This window comes from Coffea arabica, chromosome 2e (assembly GCF_036785885.1).
Source record: "Coffea arabica cultivar ET-39 chromosome 2e, Coffea Arabica ET-39 HiFi, whole genome shotgun sequence".
Classification (NCBI taxonomy): domain Eukaryota; kingdom Viridiplantae; phylum Streptophyta; class Magnoliopsida; order Gentianales; family Rubiaceae; genus Coffea; species Coffea arabica.
Genome location: NC_092313.1, coordinates 5,953,010 through 5,971,171, shown reverse-complemented (window position 1 = coordinate 5,971,171; position 18,162 = coordinate 5,953,010). Strand labels below are relative to the sequence as shown.

At 37.2% G+C, this 18,162-nt stretch overlaps 2 protein-coding genes and 1 long non-coding RNA gene across 3 annotated transcripts; 1 reads left to right on the top strand and 2 right to left on the bottom strand.

The window, feature by feature from the left end:
* Nucleotides 1-2,299: 2,299 nt before the first annotated feature.
* On the bottom strand, nucleotides 2,300-5,777 carry LOC140036581 (7-deoxyloganetic acid glucosyl transferase-like). The gene is made up of 2 exons (XM_072078466.1): nucleotides 5,126-5,777; nucleotides 2,300-3,425 (listed from the first exon to the last, which is right to left on the bottom strand). Exons 1-2 carry the CDS (start codon nucleotides 5,637-5,639, stop codon nucleotides 2,485-2,487), a joined length of 1,455 nt encoding a protein of 484 aa, XP_071934567.1. The 5' UTR covers nucleotides 5,640-5,777; the 3' UTR covers nucleotides 2,300-2,484.
* Nucleotides 5,778-6,002: 225 nt separating this feature from the next.
* LOC140036580 (uncharacterized) lies at nucleotides 6,003-7,607 on the top strand. Its single transcript, XR_011840124.1, has 2 exons — nucleotides 6,003-6,854; nucleotides 7,347-7,607. It is a non-coding gene; the product is annotated as an uncharacterized lncRNA (long non-coding RNA).
* A 3,860-nt stretch (nucleotides 7,608-11,467) lies between these two features.
* LOC113730423 (7-deoxyloganetic acid glucosyltransferase) lies at nucleotides 11,468-14,935 on the bottom strand. Its single transcript, XM_027255086.2, has 2 exons — nucleotides 14,256-14,935; nucleotides 11,468-12,713 (listed from the first exon to the last, which is right to left on the bottom strand). The coding sequence occupies exons 1-2, from the start codon at nucleotides 14,779-14,781 to the stop codon at nucleotides 11,758-11,760; spliced, it is 1,482 nt and encodes a 493-aa protein (XP_027110887.2). The 5' UTR covers nucleotides 14,782-14,935; the 3' UTR covers nucleotides 11,468-11,757.
* Nucleotides 14,936-18,162: the final 3,227 nt, after the last annotated feature.

The following is an 18,162-nucleotide window of genomic DNA, read 5'->3' as shown; positions in this document are numbered from 1 at the left end:
ATGAACTTTTTTCCAAATATTATTTGAATTGTATTATAAATATATTTTTCAACTAATATTTCATATTTTTAACTACATTTCTATTTCACATACATCATATATTACAGACAGAATATGCCATGAATCACTTCAAATAATTTTTCCAAATAATCTCCCGTCCAAACATTTTCCAATCAGAATCTCTCAAGTAATTGGTCATCTTCTAAACTCACAGTAGTGTCTCCATCTTGACTTGATCCTCGTGATGTTTGCAGCCGGATTCCTTTGGTAAAAGAGGAGTCAATCAATTATGCAAAGACTAATCATCCTGCCCTTCACTTCCGACATACACAATCTCAATGTCAAATAATGGAAACCCAAATTAGAAAGAAAAAAAAATTGGTAGTGGTAGCAGTAGTTCTTCTGTAACATGACTTCACATGAACGCTAAATTGATAACAATTGCCATTCGGTGTTGCCAGCTTTTTTCTTTTTTCTTTTTTAAAGCAGTAAACACACACACACACACCAGATGCTTTGTTAATACTCAACATTTATGCTGCTACCATATTATTTTATTGTGTATTCTGACAAAAGCATGATTAGTCCATATTCACTACAAGAATAGTACGTTCGTTGAATCAGTAGTGACCTCAACTTCTCCTCCCATGTGTTGCAAAGCGCATCTTTACGACTTCTGTGTTGTCTCAAGGAGAAGTTGCACGCACCATTTCTATAAAATGGATTGGTTCTTGCTTTGTTGCCATTAGGCAGTGGATTTGTTTGATTATGAGCTTAAATTACTAGTAATTAAATTGTTACTGTGATTGATGTTTGAATTCATTAATTAAACATCAACCCGCCAAAGGCATCGACACAAATTAAATACGTAATCAAGGCAGGCATCCATGTTCATATTGATGATTTCCCTCCATGGTTGGTTGGGATCAGCGTGCATGCCCGTCATCATGCAATTTACCTATCTATAATGGTTTATTATTGCAATCATAATTAGAGACACCTCTGAGATCAATAGTAGTGGGAGTGTTATTTTTAAAAAAACAATTAATACTTAGCTGAGACGGGATCAGAAAAAAAAAAGGGTAAATAAATAAGCGAAATGGCAGACTTTTGGGTACTTTGAAAGATTAAGCTGAACTTTGATATGTTTTTTGCCTACACATTGGGCCTTCAGAAAATGAAACCACATAGGAGCTTGGTTGCCACCGTACTAATTGACTTGACAATCTTAGAATAATGAAAGTAGTTCGGCTCGACAGTGAATTATTGGTCTTTCAATAATTGGTTTGAACTAGTTGGAATTGATTACTTTATTTTAAAGTAATTGAGCACAAAAAAAATATTTTTTAATTATCTATCCGCATGAATATAAAGTCGGTGGTGAAGTTAACAAGAATTCGGAATTCATCGCGCTCGAGTTGAATTACACCTTTTGCGTTTACCTGCAAATTACTTCTTTTCCACCCTACTCCACGCACAAATTTGCTTGCGATCGCCAATTGATGGATATCAAATCTCCTTAATTAATTAGCTACTAATACTACTATAACTTATTTCTTGTACCTTCATATTTCTGAGTCATGGAAGATAACAACATATCTAACCTCAAAGTCATTTTAAACTTGAAAGAATCTGATTACCAAAAGAGCAAACGTAAATGCACGCTTTACACTTAAAACCACATGTTGATGTTTTCATCTTTGCTGATTGATTGGTTAGCTGTTTCGAGGGGATTAATTATGGTAGGAGCACATAGTAATTCTATGACGGGTTTTCATCTTTCCTCCTAAAACTTTGCAAGTCATCTGCCTGGATCGAATAAAGGACGTGCAAGTAATCGAAGAAAGCTTTCGTGTGCCTGTTAAAAATTGAACGGCTTCAAGTTTGATATAATTATCAGACCCCGTCAGCCAAGACCAGACCACTTCAGAATTTGATACTAACATTCCTCCATCCCATTCCTGTCCCAACTCAAGAACCTAGTGGGCTGGTCTTGTTGTCCATCAGGCACCAATGAACCCAATCACGGTCCTCAAAGTTTAAACCAAATCATGGGCAACTGGGAGTTGGAAAATTTTGTGAGGGTCCAGTAGTGTTTCTACCACATCACATTAGAGGCGTCTCCCACGTTTCTCATTCCAAATTCCAATTTGATACGAAAATGTTCGCAACTTCATTCCTGATAAAAGACAGTAGTACTAGCCCAATTTGCATCCTACAGCATCCGGCCGCCGGATAAATTTTTTTTTTTTTTTTTTTTTTTAAATTTGTTTCCTCGTAACTTCTTGCATCAACTGAATGGAGCCATTCAAATCAAAAGTACATTATTGATAAGGTAAGATTACGACCATAAGGACTCAAAGCAACATATACAAGACTCAATGTCCCTGTATTTTATTTCCTGCTAAAAAGTAGAGAAAAAAGATAAGAAGCCTTGGGAAAAGCAGCTTAGTCCTCTGTATTTTATTTCCTGGTAAGAACAAATCAAGTTGTTCCGTCTTGAGTCATAGACTCGATGTCCCTTACCAGACGCTCCAAGTTGCAATAAGACGACCCTCCTTCGTTCAAGCATGTCCTAGCCAATTGGGCCATTTCCTCTGCCCTTCCAGAGAATTCCTCATTCCTCACCACCATTAAATCCCTCACCATTTTTTCAATTGTAGCCCTGTCACAGGTATCTTTCATGTCCAATCCCACCTTCCAAACCTCACTCACAAACCTACTGTTCACTTGCTGGTCCAGAAAGTAAGGCCAACAAATCATGGGCACACCTGCATGTATGCTCTCAATAGTCGAGTTCCACCCATTGTGGGTCAAAAACCCACCAACAGCAAAATGGGCTAGGACCTCTTCCTGTGGGGCCCAGCCCACAATGTACCCCCTTTGCCTCGTATCCTCCCGTACCTCCGCCGGAACCTGACTCTCCCAATCCTCCCCTGTGACAGAATCCGGCCTTATTACCCACAAGAATCTGACGCCACTGTTGACCAGGCCGTGCCAGAACTCCATGAGCTGGCCCTTGGTCAATGTTGCAATACTTCCAAAACTGACGTAGATCACAGACTTTGACGGCTGAGAGTCTAGCCACGTCATGCAGCTCCTGTCTACAGACCATACGCTATTGGAAGTGGGCGGCAGCGACGCCGCTTGCTCGGCCAGCTTGTTTTTATGGTGGGCGTGGAGCGGTCCAATGGTGTAGATGTTGGGACAGACGGTACGCATGTGGGATAGTATGGGTCCGTCTAAATCCTCGAACGTGTTGACTATGAGGCCATAGGCTCGGGAATTTTCTTGGCCTTCTGTTTTATAGAGTCGCATGCTTTCGTCGTGTGGGTCACCAGAACGGCAAAAACTCGGCAGGTCACGTCGCCGGAGAAAACTCTCCATCCCCGGTACACCTTTTATGAGTGTGTCCAAGTCATCCCCTGTACATGAGACTTGTTTTTCACTTCCATTCTCAAAGTCAAGAACACACGTCACCATAGACTATATAGCATGACATTACAACCAAGAATCTATATATGTTTTCAGAGGCGAACCAAGAATTGACTCGATCGATTTCAAGGATCAAATCGAATAAAATGATGTCATAAATATGTCATAAATACATATATATATATATATATGTGTGTGTGTGTCCATTTATTTTTTAGAATGAAATTAAGAATGTACATGTAAATAGTTCTAAGTCCTTGGGCTGTAGCGCATAAGATAATTAATCTAGAATGATATTAAGAATCATGTAAAAATGCAAAAACTAAAGTTGCAAATGAAAATAATAAAACAAATTTATGTGTAGGTGTAATTATTCAAAACATTTTGGGGTCAAAATGCAATATAAAAAAAATTTAGATTTAAAAAGGAATTTCCTATCATTTTTTCTTCCTCGCCGCCAGTGGCTTTCAGTTTGTGTACGTCTTCCTTCATTTTTTAATTTTTCTAATATTCTGTTTTGTTTCATTTTTCAAGTCATCACCATTCTTCTTCTATCTAATGCTCTCTCTCTCTTTCCTTTTTTTTTTTTGCCCTTTATTGACTCTCGCAAACATTCACAAGCACGCATGGAACCGTCCTCCATTTTTTTCCATTGCCATCCAACCCCTGATTTGTTTTCATCTCTTTGCTGATTCATTTTTTCCTTTTTTTTTTCATGTCAGATATAGCAATCCGTTTTTTTTTTCCCTAAGTTCGAGATCTAGCAACTATGAAAGGCTCTTGCTAGATTTTCGCCGTGGAGGCATCCGTGAGAGAACATAGGGCAGTTAAAAGATTAATGATTGTTTCTTCAATAACATGAACAGTCAAAAATCGAAGAAGAAAAAGCAAAAAAATGAACAAATGAAACAAACTCAATTCTTAATATTATTTTCAATTCTCGATCAGACTCGATTTTGACCGATTTTTATTTAGGACGGTTTATTGAATGAACTCGGATTGGAAGCCTAGTCAATTCTCGATTCAATCCATCAAATCGGCTGATCTGATTCGAATTTAAAAATAGTGCCAAGAAGTGTGACAAACTTTTCGATTTTGCTTTTCAAATTATGAAACTCGTGTTAGGTTTTTCACCACGCGTTCTCCTGTTGTGAAAAAGAAAAATAGTGAAAGTGGCATGATAAAATGTTGAAGGCCAATAACATTTCACTCTATATATATCACAGGTTACTTATTTTTATTTTGAATTAATTTTATATACACTGACAATTTATACACTATCATCGTTTGATTCATGACATGTGTGTAAAAGTTGAATTTCAAATTCAAATTTTGCATAGTTATCATTCATCCAATACTGACAGTGTATAAGAAAGATTAATCATTTTATTTTTTACTTTTTAAGCTCATTTTAATCTGCTTAATATATCCACCACGGTTTAAGAATCTAAACATTGAACTAGTAACAAACGTACGTCAAATTATTACCTATTAAATTATGTTGATCATACAGTTTTCTAACTTTTCTTCTACGTACTTGTGAGTGAGGATATACATGACAATACGTACAGGATTGAGACTTAATTTTTTCGCAAACGCTATGGTGTACGTTGTTAGTTGTGACAGATAAATTGAACCAAAACACTAGGAAAAAGAGGAAAAAGCTTAAAATAAAGATTGGTATACGCACCGTTAAAGGGTATCTCTCCGGCTTCAATAAGCCTGGGAAGGCAAAAGAAGACCCAGAGACAACACGGACTGACTGTTCGGACATAAACAATTGGGATACCAACCTCATTTGCAGCATCGCAGGTGAAACCCAAGCATCCATCAGCTATGATAAAGCTGACGGGCTTGCGTTTTTGATGGCTAAGGCAGCCAGAAGTCAGCATGTCCTTGAAGATTAGCTTGCCTTTGGACTTGAGAGAATCAAACAGCACCGCGAATTTACCTCGAGAACGCGGATCATCTTCCGGCAGACCGTCAGGGATGGTCTTCAGTTGAAACCCCGGATAACATTCGAATCTAGATTGGATATTGGCGTAACGTAAAAGCCGGCCGTGGATGTGCTCCGTGACGACGAAGGTGATGTGCAGACCCGCAAGACAGAGAAGCTCTGCTAACTTCAACATGGAGTTGACGGGGCCTGGCAACGGCAGGGGAAAGATGAGTACATGGGGCGGGAGCTGGGGCTTCTGGTTCATTGGTATTGACTGGTGAAAGGCTTGCCTAGCGTGATAATGTGTCTTCTGATAAACGAAGATTGGAAGCACTAGGGAGTGGGGAGTGGGGAGTGATCGAGTATTTTATAAGTTGGACGATTTGATTTGATTTGATTTCCTTTTCCACAATTCCACTGACAAGGCTAAAATTTCAAGGCAGGGTGGCAGAGAACTAGGGGAGATGCACCACGTGCTCAATTAGGGTTTTCCAATTTTAAAATAGTAGTAACTTTTAGCATTATCTTTCGGGAATTTTGCTAATTTGGTCCCTAAACATTTTCACTTAAATCAATTTCGTCCTTGATGAAATATTTTAACCAATTTAGTCCTTGAACTAGTTTTTTACTTCCAATGTAGGACTTTTCACTGCATTTTACTCAATTTGCGTGGATCAAGGGGGTATAATTGTCACACTGGTTTAATCTTTTGCAGTTAACCGACGAAACAAATTAGATTGAATGTACTCGGTCAAGATTTCATCTTCTTCAGCCGTCCACCTCCCTCTCTTTATGCCCACTTTCTCACAGCAAGGGGCTCTTCCCATTATTCTTCAGGTTTCAGATCATGTACTCGGTCAAGATTTCATCTTGTTCGGCCGTCCACTTTCTAGAGATTAAAGACGGTCTGCAAAAGTTGTTCTGCATCTGCAAAAGTTGATCTCAATGAGATTAAAGACGGTCCAATGGATCCTAGACTTGAAATTGAAGAGTTATCTATAAAATTTTCTCAACGGCAAGGACGGAAGGTTTCTGCAGCTTTTCTAGATGGATGGATGCGGTTCTTTTGTCCTTGAATCATACAACAGGAGTGGTGTTTTCATGGAACTATTCACTTCACACAGTACCTCCTCGAGTTTCTGATGATCAGAAGAAATCAAGACCATCTGAATTTGCAGGAAACTTAAAAGCTTTGGCTGAAAGATCTGAAAGATGTCAAAGTTGCAATCTTGAAGAAGAGTATATTACATGATGAGTGGCAGCCTGAGCTTTTCGACCAGAAGACTTTGCTGCATTCCAGCGACTCTGGTGATTTCCACACAGCAATTCGCTTTGATTTAGAATGGCGGTGAAAATCTTTGCAGTTGGAACTAGTGCTAATGCAATTCAGGGCTTACCTGATCAGGAGATGTAAACTAATATGTTATACTTTAGCTATCTGCAGTGGGATGAACTTTTCTTGGAACGAACATTTTCTATGGTATGATATTTTTAGTTCGTCCTTTTTTGTCTAGATTCAAATTTGCTTGAAGGACATTGAAGATTTCAGGTTTCATGATAGTCATACTGATGTAATGCTGGGATTAGTCAGTCCTGTAAGGTTTACTAGAGGGGAATTCCTGTTTGGGCAATGGTTATTGACCTTTTGCCTATCCCCTGTTTCCCCTGTTTCACCTCCTCCATCTTAGTCGTAATTGCATCTTAGACCATTTTCATTGCTTCGCTAATGATTCTAATCTGATCTGATGATTCAAGCGATGGGAAGAATAATCTATCCCCTGCTATCTAAGATGTTACCTAAATTGTTTCAGAACGCAAGTACCCCTGTGCACATGATACTGCTATCTTCGTTCACAAACAATTTCACCAAGTTATAGTTATTTGAGTTCTCCATTATTATCATATCAGCAACAAGGCCTGCCTTTGAGTATGGAATTAATACCTTTTTTGTGTCCATTTTGATCGCTTGAAGGACTACTTAGATGTGGGAAGAGTTGCAGATTGAGATGGATCAACTACTTGAGGTCTGACTTGAAGCGAGGCAATATAACTGCAGAAGAGGAAGAACTGATAATTAATCTGCATGCATCTCTCGGCAACAGGTGACCCAGTATTCCTCACAACATGCACGACTGTCTTTTCCTCCTCTTTTCTTTTTCCCTGGAGAATGCCCGCCCCCTTTTTGTAATCATCTCTAATTTGTTTCGTCGGTTAATTGCAAAAGATTAAACCAGTGTGACAATTATACCCCCGTTGGTCCACGCAAATTGAGTAAAATGCAGTGAAAAGTCCTACATTGGAAGTAAAAAACTAGTTCAAGGACTAAATTGGTTAAAATATTTCATTAAGGACGAAATTGATTTAAGTGAAAATGTTTAGGGACCAAATTGGCGAAATTCCCTTATCTTCCAAATAGTATATAACCTTACTATGATTCGAAAGTTTAATAGTTCGGATTCTAGCAGAAGATAACATATTAATCTTATCATTTTGCTAATTTTCTTCACCCGTGAATTCAACACAGGGCTGCTGCCAAGACTTTATTCCCATGCATTGCACCAAATGCCAAACTTACAATTCAGAAGTCTAAGTGTAATTTGGACTTTAGAAAAAGGAGGACGTTAGTCATTCCAACCAACAGTTGCCGTGGAAATATAATGGCAGTAAAACAATTAAAGGCTCACAATAAAATATGGGGATAATTTCATAAACCTTTCTTGATGTTTTTGATAATTTTATTAAGTTCCCTTAAAGTTTTAACAATTACATATAACTGACACTTTTGTAACTAAACCTTAGACTTGTCAAAAATTCCTAAAATGCCCTTTGCTTTTAAAGTTTAAATTACCAATCCCAAATAATTATAAACTAATATGGTATAAATATAAGAAAAGTGCGTCAAATTTCTAATACCCATTTATCATTCAATAAGCAACAATAATAGTTCTATCACTATAATAAAGTATTTTTTTATGGTATGCTACTGTGGATATATATCCTTTCTAAATTAGAAAAAGAAAAGTACTATCATAATTCTTTTAGGGTTTGTGAAATTTTGGACTAGTAGAACAATCATAGTTTGATAGTAGTTTTGGGTTATATCTTTTTCAAGTTATTATCGCTTCTGATACAAAAAAAAAAAAAAGAGGAAGAAAGATTGACAAAAAATTAGTCACATTCAAAGTTGTAAAAAAAAAAGTCACTAGTTCAACATTGGGTAACGATAAATTTTAAGGTCAATATTGATAGTTCCGTGGTTTTAATAGCAAAACATTAAAAAATAGAAATAAGAAGAAAAAAAGAAAAGGAAAAATAGTTATAAAACTTATTCTTTGTATTAGCAACACCCAATATGTAATTTTATTAAAATGTTAACAAGTGGACAATAGAAGTGGGGAAGAGAGATGAGTTGGGCAGTACGAAAAAAGGAATGTAAGTGATAAATTTCGAGTTTGAGAACTCTTATTTATATTAAAAAAAAGAGAAAAGTAAACAATAGAGATGGATATAATTTTTGGAACCTTCCGAGAGTTCAACGAAATTATATTAAAAAAAAAACAACATTTTTTGGTGGAGTAGTGGTTAGACATCTGGTCAAGGTTGTAAACTTGTAATGAAAGTGACAAGGAATCTGGTTTCCAGATTCCAATAGCCACGTCAGCCACGACAGGCGTTTGTTAATTTAATGGGGACATCAAGTCGATGAGCTGGGTGACAACGTTGGGCTTTCGAAATTCCACGTTCACTCAGAGGGGGATCCATTAGTTTGTCTTTGGACTATTTTCTTTAATGTAAGCCCAACAGCCCGTTCTCAATTTTGTGTTTTCTAGTAGCACCCCATTTTCCGGCCAAAAAAAAAAAAAAAAAAAAAACTAGCACCCCATTCCAGTCGCCAAACAGGAAGAGTTATCAACCTCACTTAATACGTGTTGTTCTAATATGGTTATTGTTTTATGCATATTCTGGAATTAAATTGAATAAATTTATGTTATCCGTATTTTAAATGTTTGTTAAATTACGTTATTATTCTTAAATAGTATTAATTAAGTGGATAAGGGGGAGGAACTAATTTGTATAACTTTCAAGTTATGAAAACTTAAAAAGGTGAAATGTCACACGAGAGGTGGGAATGATGTATCCTTCATGTATAAACATGACCTAGAAAATTACTACTTTCCATAAAGAGATATTGTGGAGGCCAATTGTGTATTTGTCCGCCTCAGCAACGGGTGCTTGGAGGGGGGCCTCCCCAGGATTCGAACCCTGGTCCTTTGGGGTAAGGATCTTGGGGTTGAAGTCCTGGTACCACTTGGGCTAGTGCCTTTTTTGTGGAGGCCAATTGTGTATTTGTCCGCCTCAGCAACGGGTGCTTGGAGGGGGGCTTCCCTAGGATTCGAACCCTGGTCCTTTGGGGTAAGGGTCTTGGGGTTGAAGTCCTGGTACCACTTGACCCTTACCCCAAAGGACCAGGGTTCGAATCCTAGGGAAGCCCCCCTCCAAGCACCCGTTGTTGAGGCGGACAAATATACAATTGGTCTCCACAGATATCATCATTAATTTTAGAGCATTGACATATGTGATCGAGAGTAATTCCCGACCACTTTATAACTTGGTCTGCATTCATAACGAAAACGTATATATTCAATACCCCTGTCCTTTCAAAAGTTGCAAGTAAGAATCCTGAGGAGGCCCCCTCCAAGCACCCGTTGCTGAGGCGAACAAATACACAATTGGCCTCCACAGATATCATCATTAATTTTACAGCATTGACATATGTGATCGAGAGTAATTCCCGACCACTTTATAACTTGGCCTGCATTCATAACGAAAACGTATATATTCAATACCTCTGTCCTTTCAAAAGTTGCAAGTATAATCTTAGAAAACAGGAATCGTAACATAAGATCAGCCTCAGCATTGAAACCAATGTGACACTTTTGCGATCTAAAATATTCGCTATGTTTTTATTGGAAAACTGCTCAATTTGGTCCCTCACATTTTTTGAGAAAAGAAAAAAAAAATCTTTTTTTAGTTTATCACATTCAAAATCGGCCAAAATAATCACTCAAATATAAAAATCTTGCGGGTTTGGTATTAGAACTCATTTTAATTTGCTTTGTTTTCGGACAAAAAACCGCACACCTACCTCATGTGCCCATAATTGCAAGGGCAAAATGGAAATAAAAATTGTTTTCCCTTACCTAAAGAAAGGAAAAAAAGACCACTCCCTCCCCTCAAATTTTCAGCTACCAAATCCCAATTCCCAACAACAAAACTTTAGCAAATGCACATTAACAAAAGGTGATGAAGAAAAAGACATAGGAATCAAATTAGAAAAGGGTACCAATGATCGAGAAGCACTGGTGGATCATCAGACATGATAACGTTACAAAGATGACTGAGAAAGAAGGAAAGTAGAGCTTAAATCCATCTGATTACGGTGAGTGATTCCACCACTTTGATACCGTTTTGATAATAAAGGGACGATTGTGTAAAAGATTGTCTAAATAACATAATATTGTAATTTATTGCATATAATAGAATATTATAATGCTATATGTGTTATTTGTGAACTTGTTGAAAGTTTTGTTACTCGGAATTGGGATTTGGTGGTTGAGAATTAGAAATAGAGTTTGGTGTTTGAAAATTAGGGGAGAGGAGAGGAAGAGAGGTATTTCTTTTAGAAAGAGAAATGAATTTTGTTCCCATTTCACCCTTGAAATTATAGGCACACGAGATGGCGCAAGTATTTTGGTCAGAAAACTGCACAAAAATGAGCTCTGGAATCAAATGGACAAAACTTTTATAGCTGAGGAACTAGTTTGACTAATTTTGAATGTGAGTGACAAAAATTTTCTTCGAACGCGCAAGGGAGCAATTTGACAATTTTCCCTTTTAATAAAGAACTTTGATCTCTTTGACTTCTATCAGAAAAATATATGTTTCTTGAGTTGAGCTGAATATATATGTGTAATAAAGGATATTGCATGCTAACAAATGTTCTTTTTAGTTTTCATTTCTTTGAGTTTTTCAATACAAGTTATGTTTTCATAGAATAAGACATGTATAAAAATAAAATGAGAGAGAGAGAGAGAGAGAAAACAAGAGAAGGCATTTTATTGATACACGCAGCAACACAATTATTTGTTACCAGGACAGGACTCAGGAGGGGGCACGAGAAAACAATAACACCAAGAGAAAACAAAAAAGGAAAATGATCCCACGATTTCAAGAGCTTGATATCCTAACCTACACTACGAAATTTTTTTTTTTTTTTTGGTTGGTTACAGGGAGGGGGAACCAGAAAGCAAAAGAACAATGGTACATCATTAGTCCAAAACAAAAGCACCAAGAGAAAGATAAGTGGTAAACGTTGTACGTAGTCACCAAAGTGGCTTTTTCAGGCTCATCAGCTTGATATCCTCAATTAGACGGTTCAAAGCATTGTACGAAGATCCCCCATTGCTCACACTTGCTTTAGCCAATCTAGCCATATGATCGACCTTTTTCGAGAATTCATCCTTCCTCTCCTCCATAAGATCCCTAACCATCATCTCAACAATATCCCTATCACAAGTATCTTTCATGTCCAACCCCAGCTTCCAAACTTCCCCCACATACCTACTATTGATCTGTTGGTCAGCAAAGTATGGGCAACAAATCATAGGCACTCCCTCAACTATACTTTCCAAAGTCGAGTTCCAGCCGCTGTGAGTTAAGAAGCCACCAACCGCAGGATGGGCTAAAACCTCTTCTTGCGGAGCCCAACTCACGATGCACCCTCTCTCTGTAGTAGCTCGACACAATTTCAAAGGAATCCCAGCATCATTTTCCTCGTCTAACCCGGTAATGGACCCTGGCCTTTGAACCCACAGGAATCGCACTCCACTGTTGGCCAAACCGTGCCAGATCTCCAGGAGCTGCTTTTTTCCCATGAGGGCAAGACTCCCAATGCTGACATAGATAACAGATTTTGCAGGTTGGTTGTCAAGCCAAGAAATGCAGCTGTTGTTTTCTTTCCACAGGCTATTTGTGGAGCTGCGATCATTTTTTGACCCTCTTTCTGAAGCAAGCCTAGTCTCTTTGTGGGTGTGGAGGGGTCCGATGGTGTAGACGCTTGGAACAAGAGTTTTGAGTTGAGAAAGTATTGGACCCTCGAGATCTTCAAATGAATTGAAAATCAGGCCCTGGCATCTCTTCATTTGTCGCTCCTCCTTTAACACGCGCTGGATTATTGGGTCATTTTGGTCAGGTATGCGAAAAAAGCTTGGAAGATCTCGACGCCTCAAGAAACCTTCCATTCCTGGAATGCTGGTTACCGGTGCATCGAAGTCATCATCTGTTTAAAGTGATTGCGACAGTCAAAACTCAAAAACTGCGTGCGAGGGTTATGATTTTTTATATGAACAACCTTCCATTGAAGATATGCATGGCTTTTAACGGTGAAATTGATCGTAGGTTTCATGCACTGATTAATCCGTAGTCCATGTGATGCATTTTAGGCTCAATCTTTCAACAAACTTGCATGTAATACAAGATTATTACGTCTCTGACTGTACAAGGAACCTTCCTACTTGAACTAAGCATACACAACGAAAAAAGGTTTAGCTTTATAATACTTGATTTCGCAGCCAAAAACTTCCAATGTACGGTCTACATGTTACTGAGGGGGGAAAGAAATAGTAGTAGACCTTTTCCTATCTACAACTGTAGCCTAAATATACAAGTACGAAGAGGTTTCGAATCATAAGTAGATCTTTTTCCGTGCATATATGCAAACTGTGTTAAACTCTTAATCTTTTGTTGAGTCAAATTAATAGTTCAATAATGCAACTTTTTTCTAATTAACAGCCAGTTTACATGTGGTTATCCTCTTAATGTAGAATCCTAAACTAATCTGAACTGATAAAACTTTACTAATAGGCTTTTATTTAAGAAATTGATCATTCAAGAAGCATCACAGTTTTTAGCATAACTATTATATATCTTTCTAGAGCGTTACTTGATTATGTAAGACACGTGTTTCAGAGCTTAAAGCTAATCATAATGGTTGAAATATCAAAGACCAAACGCAAATCTTGAGGCAAACTGATTAAAACATGTTGCGGGTTGCACAAATATGAGTATCTTGATATTTCGTTTAGCAATAATTTTGGTGACGTTTGCTTATAGGGGAAGAGAAAAAGGTCTTATAAGAAGTGTTTTCATTGCAACAGTTAGCAGTTGCAGCAGTTTCTCTTGCAAACAATTTGAATTGCATGCAATATAATATAATCAAGTCTTTTGGTATAAAATCTTCTTTTCCTTAATTTAAGTGTTTTGGATGTTTACCCTTTTAAGTTTTCCTGAAATAGAATTGCTCTTAGCCAAACAAGCAAAAAAAATACTATACGAAAAGAATTTCAAGATTCTGATGCCTTATAATATATACATAACGAAGAAGTTCTAATTGTAGTTATAGATGTAGTTAAAAAGAAGCAGCTTCATAATTCGGAAGAATCTAAACATAGTTACATAGTTTAGTGATAAAAGGAAGACAATATCATTAATTTGAAAGAAGATTTAAGCGTCGCAGATTTCAATCAAATGTTTTGCCAGAGAATGAACAACCCCATTATGCCGTCTAACAGCCAAATATCTTCGCTGCACCGGAAGGATGCCGGAGGCCAGGAGCCATTCTCATCAACAAAATTGACGTAATGACTTTTCGTTAACAGTCAAATTCGTAAACATGCGGAAGCATTTTGACAATATGATTTTTTGGATAGCAAGTCTGGTGTTGAATTTTAAGACTACTGATCTCCAAAAATCGATTGTTAGGATAGCATGCAACACATTATACTCTTCTGGTAATACATAGCATGGAGAATAAACAACTGACCTTTAAAAGGAAAATCTCCAGCTTGAATAAGCCTGTTTGCAGATAAGATTGACCAGAGACCACAAGGACTGATGGTATCAAAATACATGAGTGCAACTCCAAATTCTGCAGCAATATCAACTGCAAATCCGAAAGCCCCATCTGCTATAATACAAGTCAAGGGATTTTGAGCATCATCAGAAAGAAGCACGCTAGACCTTACAATCTCCCTGAAGAGTGGTAAGCTCACAGCTTCCATGGAATCCAACAACTCCCCTATCTGTTCTCCGGTCAGCGTCTTATCTTCCGGGAGGCCATCGGGTACCGTCTCAAACCGGAAATGGCCAGCATAACGGTTAAAACGGCTAGAAACGTCGGTGCAACTCAGCAAGCGACGCTGGATGTGGTCGGTGTTAAGGAAGGTGACTTGAAGATGACTGGAGCAGAAAAGCTCGGCCAGTTTCAGCATGCAATTTACGGGACCTTGAAGGGGCAAAGGGAAAAGCAGTACATGAGGAGCACTTGACGGCTTTTGATGACTATCCATGGCAAGTAACGCTGTCTCCCACTGCCTCCTTATACTAAATTGTTTTTTCGATTGGATTGGGTCCTAACCTTTTGGAACACTCAATTGGCTGTTGCAATAAAACCAATTTGTTTGGATATCTAGATTTTGAAGTGCATCTAACTAGTCACGATGGAAGTACAATTTACTACATGCATAGGCCGTCTTTTTATACCGGCGAGGTGGGATTGCGGGCCATGCAATTTTTAATTTTTTAGGAAGGCTCCAAACAATTGAAGCTTTTTGGGGGGCCTAGAGATGTAGACGATGGGCTCTTTTGCATTTGTACGTGCATATTTAGAAATCTTACCACTTCCCTCATAAGGTTACCTGTTCAACTTTGAACTTATCCGTTTATACGACACCACTTTTATTACCACACTTCCACCAAATTATAACACTCTAGTAATTTGGTGTGAGTACTGTATAAAGGTGTTTGTACGTTAAAAGTATAACGACTAGTAGCATTAGGAATAGGGTTTGTCTAATAAGTGTATAATGGGTATTCATTAAAATATATTTCAGGTGTCAAATTTATAAAAAAATAAGATTAATTAGAAAAATTATATAAATGTAAGATAAAGTAACAATTATTACAATGTATATATATATATAATAGATTACGTGGAATGTAGGTATGTTAACGAGCGTTGAGTATGCACCCGTCAAAAAAACCCTTAGAAATACAAGAACATAGCTCATAGCTCAGGAATGCCGAATTTGGAGCTTAACGACTTTTGGATCTTAAGTATTATTTCCTTTATCATCATCATCATCATCATCACTGGTTTTGTTTTGTTCCTTAGTATGATGAGTGTTGTGTTAGTATCAATGAGATACATTCGAACAACTTGCATTAGGAATAGGGTCTGTTTAATGAGCGTATAATGGGCATTCATTAAAATATATATCAGGTGTTAAATCTATGAAAAAGTAAGAATAATTAGAAAAATTGTATAAATGCAAGATAAAGTAATAATTATTGTAATATATATATATATATGATAGATTACGTGAAATGTAAATATATTAACCAACGTTCAGTAGGCACCCGTTAAAAAAACCTTTAGGAATACAAGAAAATACAACATAGCTCATGGCTAGGAATGCCGAATTTGGAGCTTAACGACTTTTTTATCTTCAGTATTATTTCATTTATTATCATCATCATCATCATTATCATCACTGGTTTTGTTTTGTTCCTTTGTATGATGAGTGTTGTGTTAGTATCAATGAGTTGCATTCGAACAACTTCCATTCGGTTGTGTTAGTATCAATGAGATACAATCGAACAAGTTGCATTAGGATAGTTTTCAGTTAACTCTTCTTACTAGTGTCTCATCTCACACACAAAAATGCTGTCAGAATCACAACTCACAAGTTGCTCAATTTAATTAGTAGTACTTAATTACTGACCATATTGTACGAACTTTTCCAGTTGGACGGCGCAACTACTTTTGTTAGCGTTTAATTAAAATAGTTGGGGACTTATTTTGGCTAGGTTGCGGAGAAGGCATTAAATGTGTGTTTGTTTATGGTTTTATCTTAAGGTGTGGATATGGTTTCCAATCGGGTTGATGATATAATAGCCGTCGAATGTGTATGATAACACTATAACACGGGGACAGGAAGTTAATAACAAGTGGCGATTCTCTTTTATTTTAACTCTTGAGATGGTGAATTCTTGGGATAGGTCAATGTCATAATACTATTTAGCTGGAAGAGAAGTTAGATCATTACTCTACTCTATTCGACGATGTTCTCAATATCGGAGGTGGCAAGTGGCCTCCCGGCCCTCCCCAACTTGATCTACACCCGTCTCTAGTCCACTCGAAGCCACGAGGAAAAGTGCTGCGACTAAACCACAATCATGCTTGCACAATTTCAATGAGTTTTGAATACCTTCAAGACTTCAACCATTATTTCTACACCAAAGATATGTGTAAATTAACAGCTTCTAGATATAATTGCATAATTCTATTAAAACCCCCGCAATTAAGTCCAATTAACAACCCAAAAAGTTGCTTACATTATGAGCAGTGCAGAATTACCTTCAAAAATGTTGTATGGTTGAGAGCCGGGTAAGATGGCCATGGCTATGTATTACTTATATATATAAGGTTCTGTCTATCAGATATTCATTGAGTACTCGTTAAAATGTACTTCAGACGTTAAATTTTTTAAAAAATAAGATCAATTAAAAAATATATATATATAAATGTAAGGAAAGATAATAATTATTAATACATATATAAATACACACGCACACGATAGAGTATGTAAAATTTAGATAGGTATATCACTTAGTTAGTACACAGTGAATCCCATTAGAAAAGCCCTTACTCGTGCATGAGTAATTATTAATGTACATGTGTAAAGTTCAGTCTAGTTTGAATCCTAAAATAGCGTGGTCCTGAATCCATCACACCATGTTGGACATGTTCATCGAACGGGGACGTGGAAGACCACATGGTTGATAAGGAAATATGCGCAATAGTTCTTTGTTTTGTTCCGTTGCTACGTGGGCAAATATTTCTTTGGATTCTGCATCCATAGATATGATTCCCGTTTTTGATGATTAATTACTCCAGCATATCTACAGATTTGACTCTACGTAGTTGTAGTTGCAGTTGAGAAGCCAAGGAAATATGATCCTTCACATCTGTTGTGACTTCACGAAATCGAGCCATTCCTTTCTTTTCAATTTTCATTCGTGACTTTTACTAGGTCTCATTGTTTTCATTTGACGAAACCAGCATGTGATCCAAATGGTATCCAGTTTTCTCGCTTTTAATAATTGTCAAACTGGTGCATAATTGGGGATGAGATTAGTTTTTAACAAGTTGATTGTGACTGACTCAGGGACATTGTCCAAGTACTTTTAATTCTAACCTTACTTTATAGTCATGCCAAAATCTTCATAGAATCTACAGAAATTTTGTGCAGATATCCTCCGATTCTCGTCCAGTCTTTCTAACACCAAATTCAAGAAAACAAAATTATTTGTCTGCCACAGGGTGGTCGGAACCTGGATCAGCATTCAATGTATAATACAGCTACTGTTCTTCTACAGATGGAAGCGCAAATACCAACTCCCCACTTTTCAAGTGATCATAACAGCTTGATTACATCCTACAGATGGAAAAATGGCGCAACATACACTTTGTATTTTTTTTTTATTTTTTTTTAAAAAAATACATCTCTTGATTGTGTTTTGACATCAGCCAGTCTTTGCTTCCACTTTAGAGATCACAAATATTTTGGTTTTAGTTGACTGCATCTAAAGTTGTTCCAGCTTTTATCGGCAGCTTTTTAGCTGGTACGCAAATTGAAAAGTCTGCCAACTGAATTTAAACAATATTT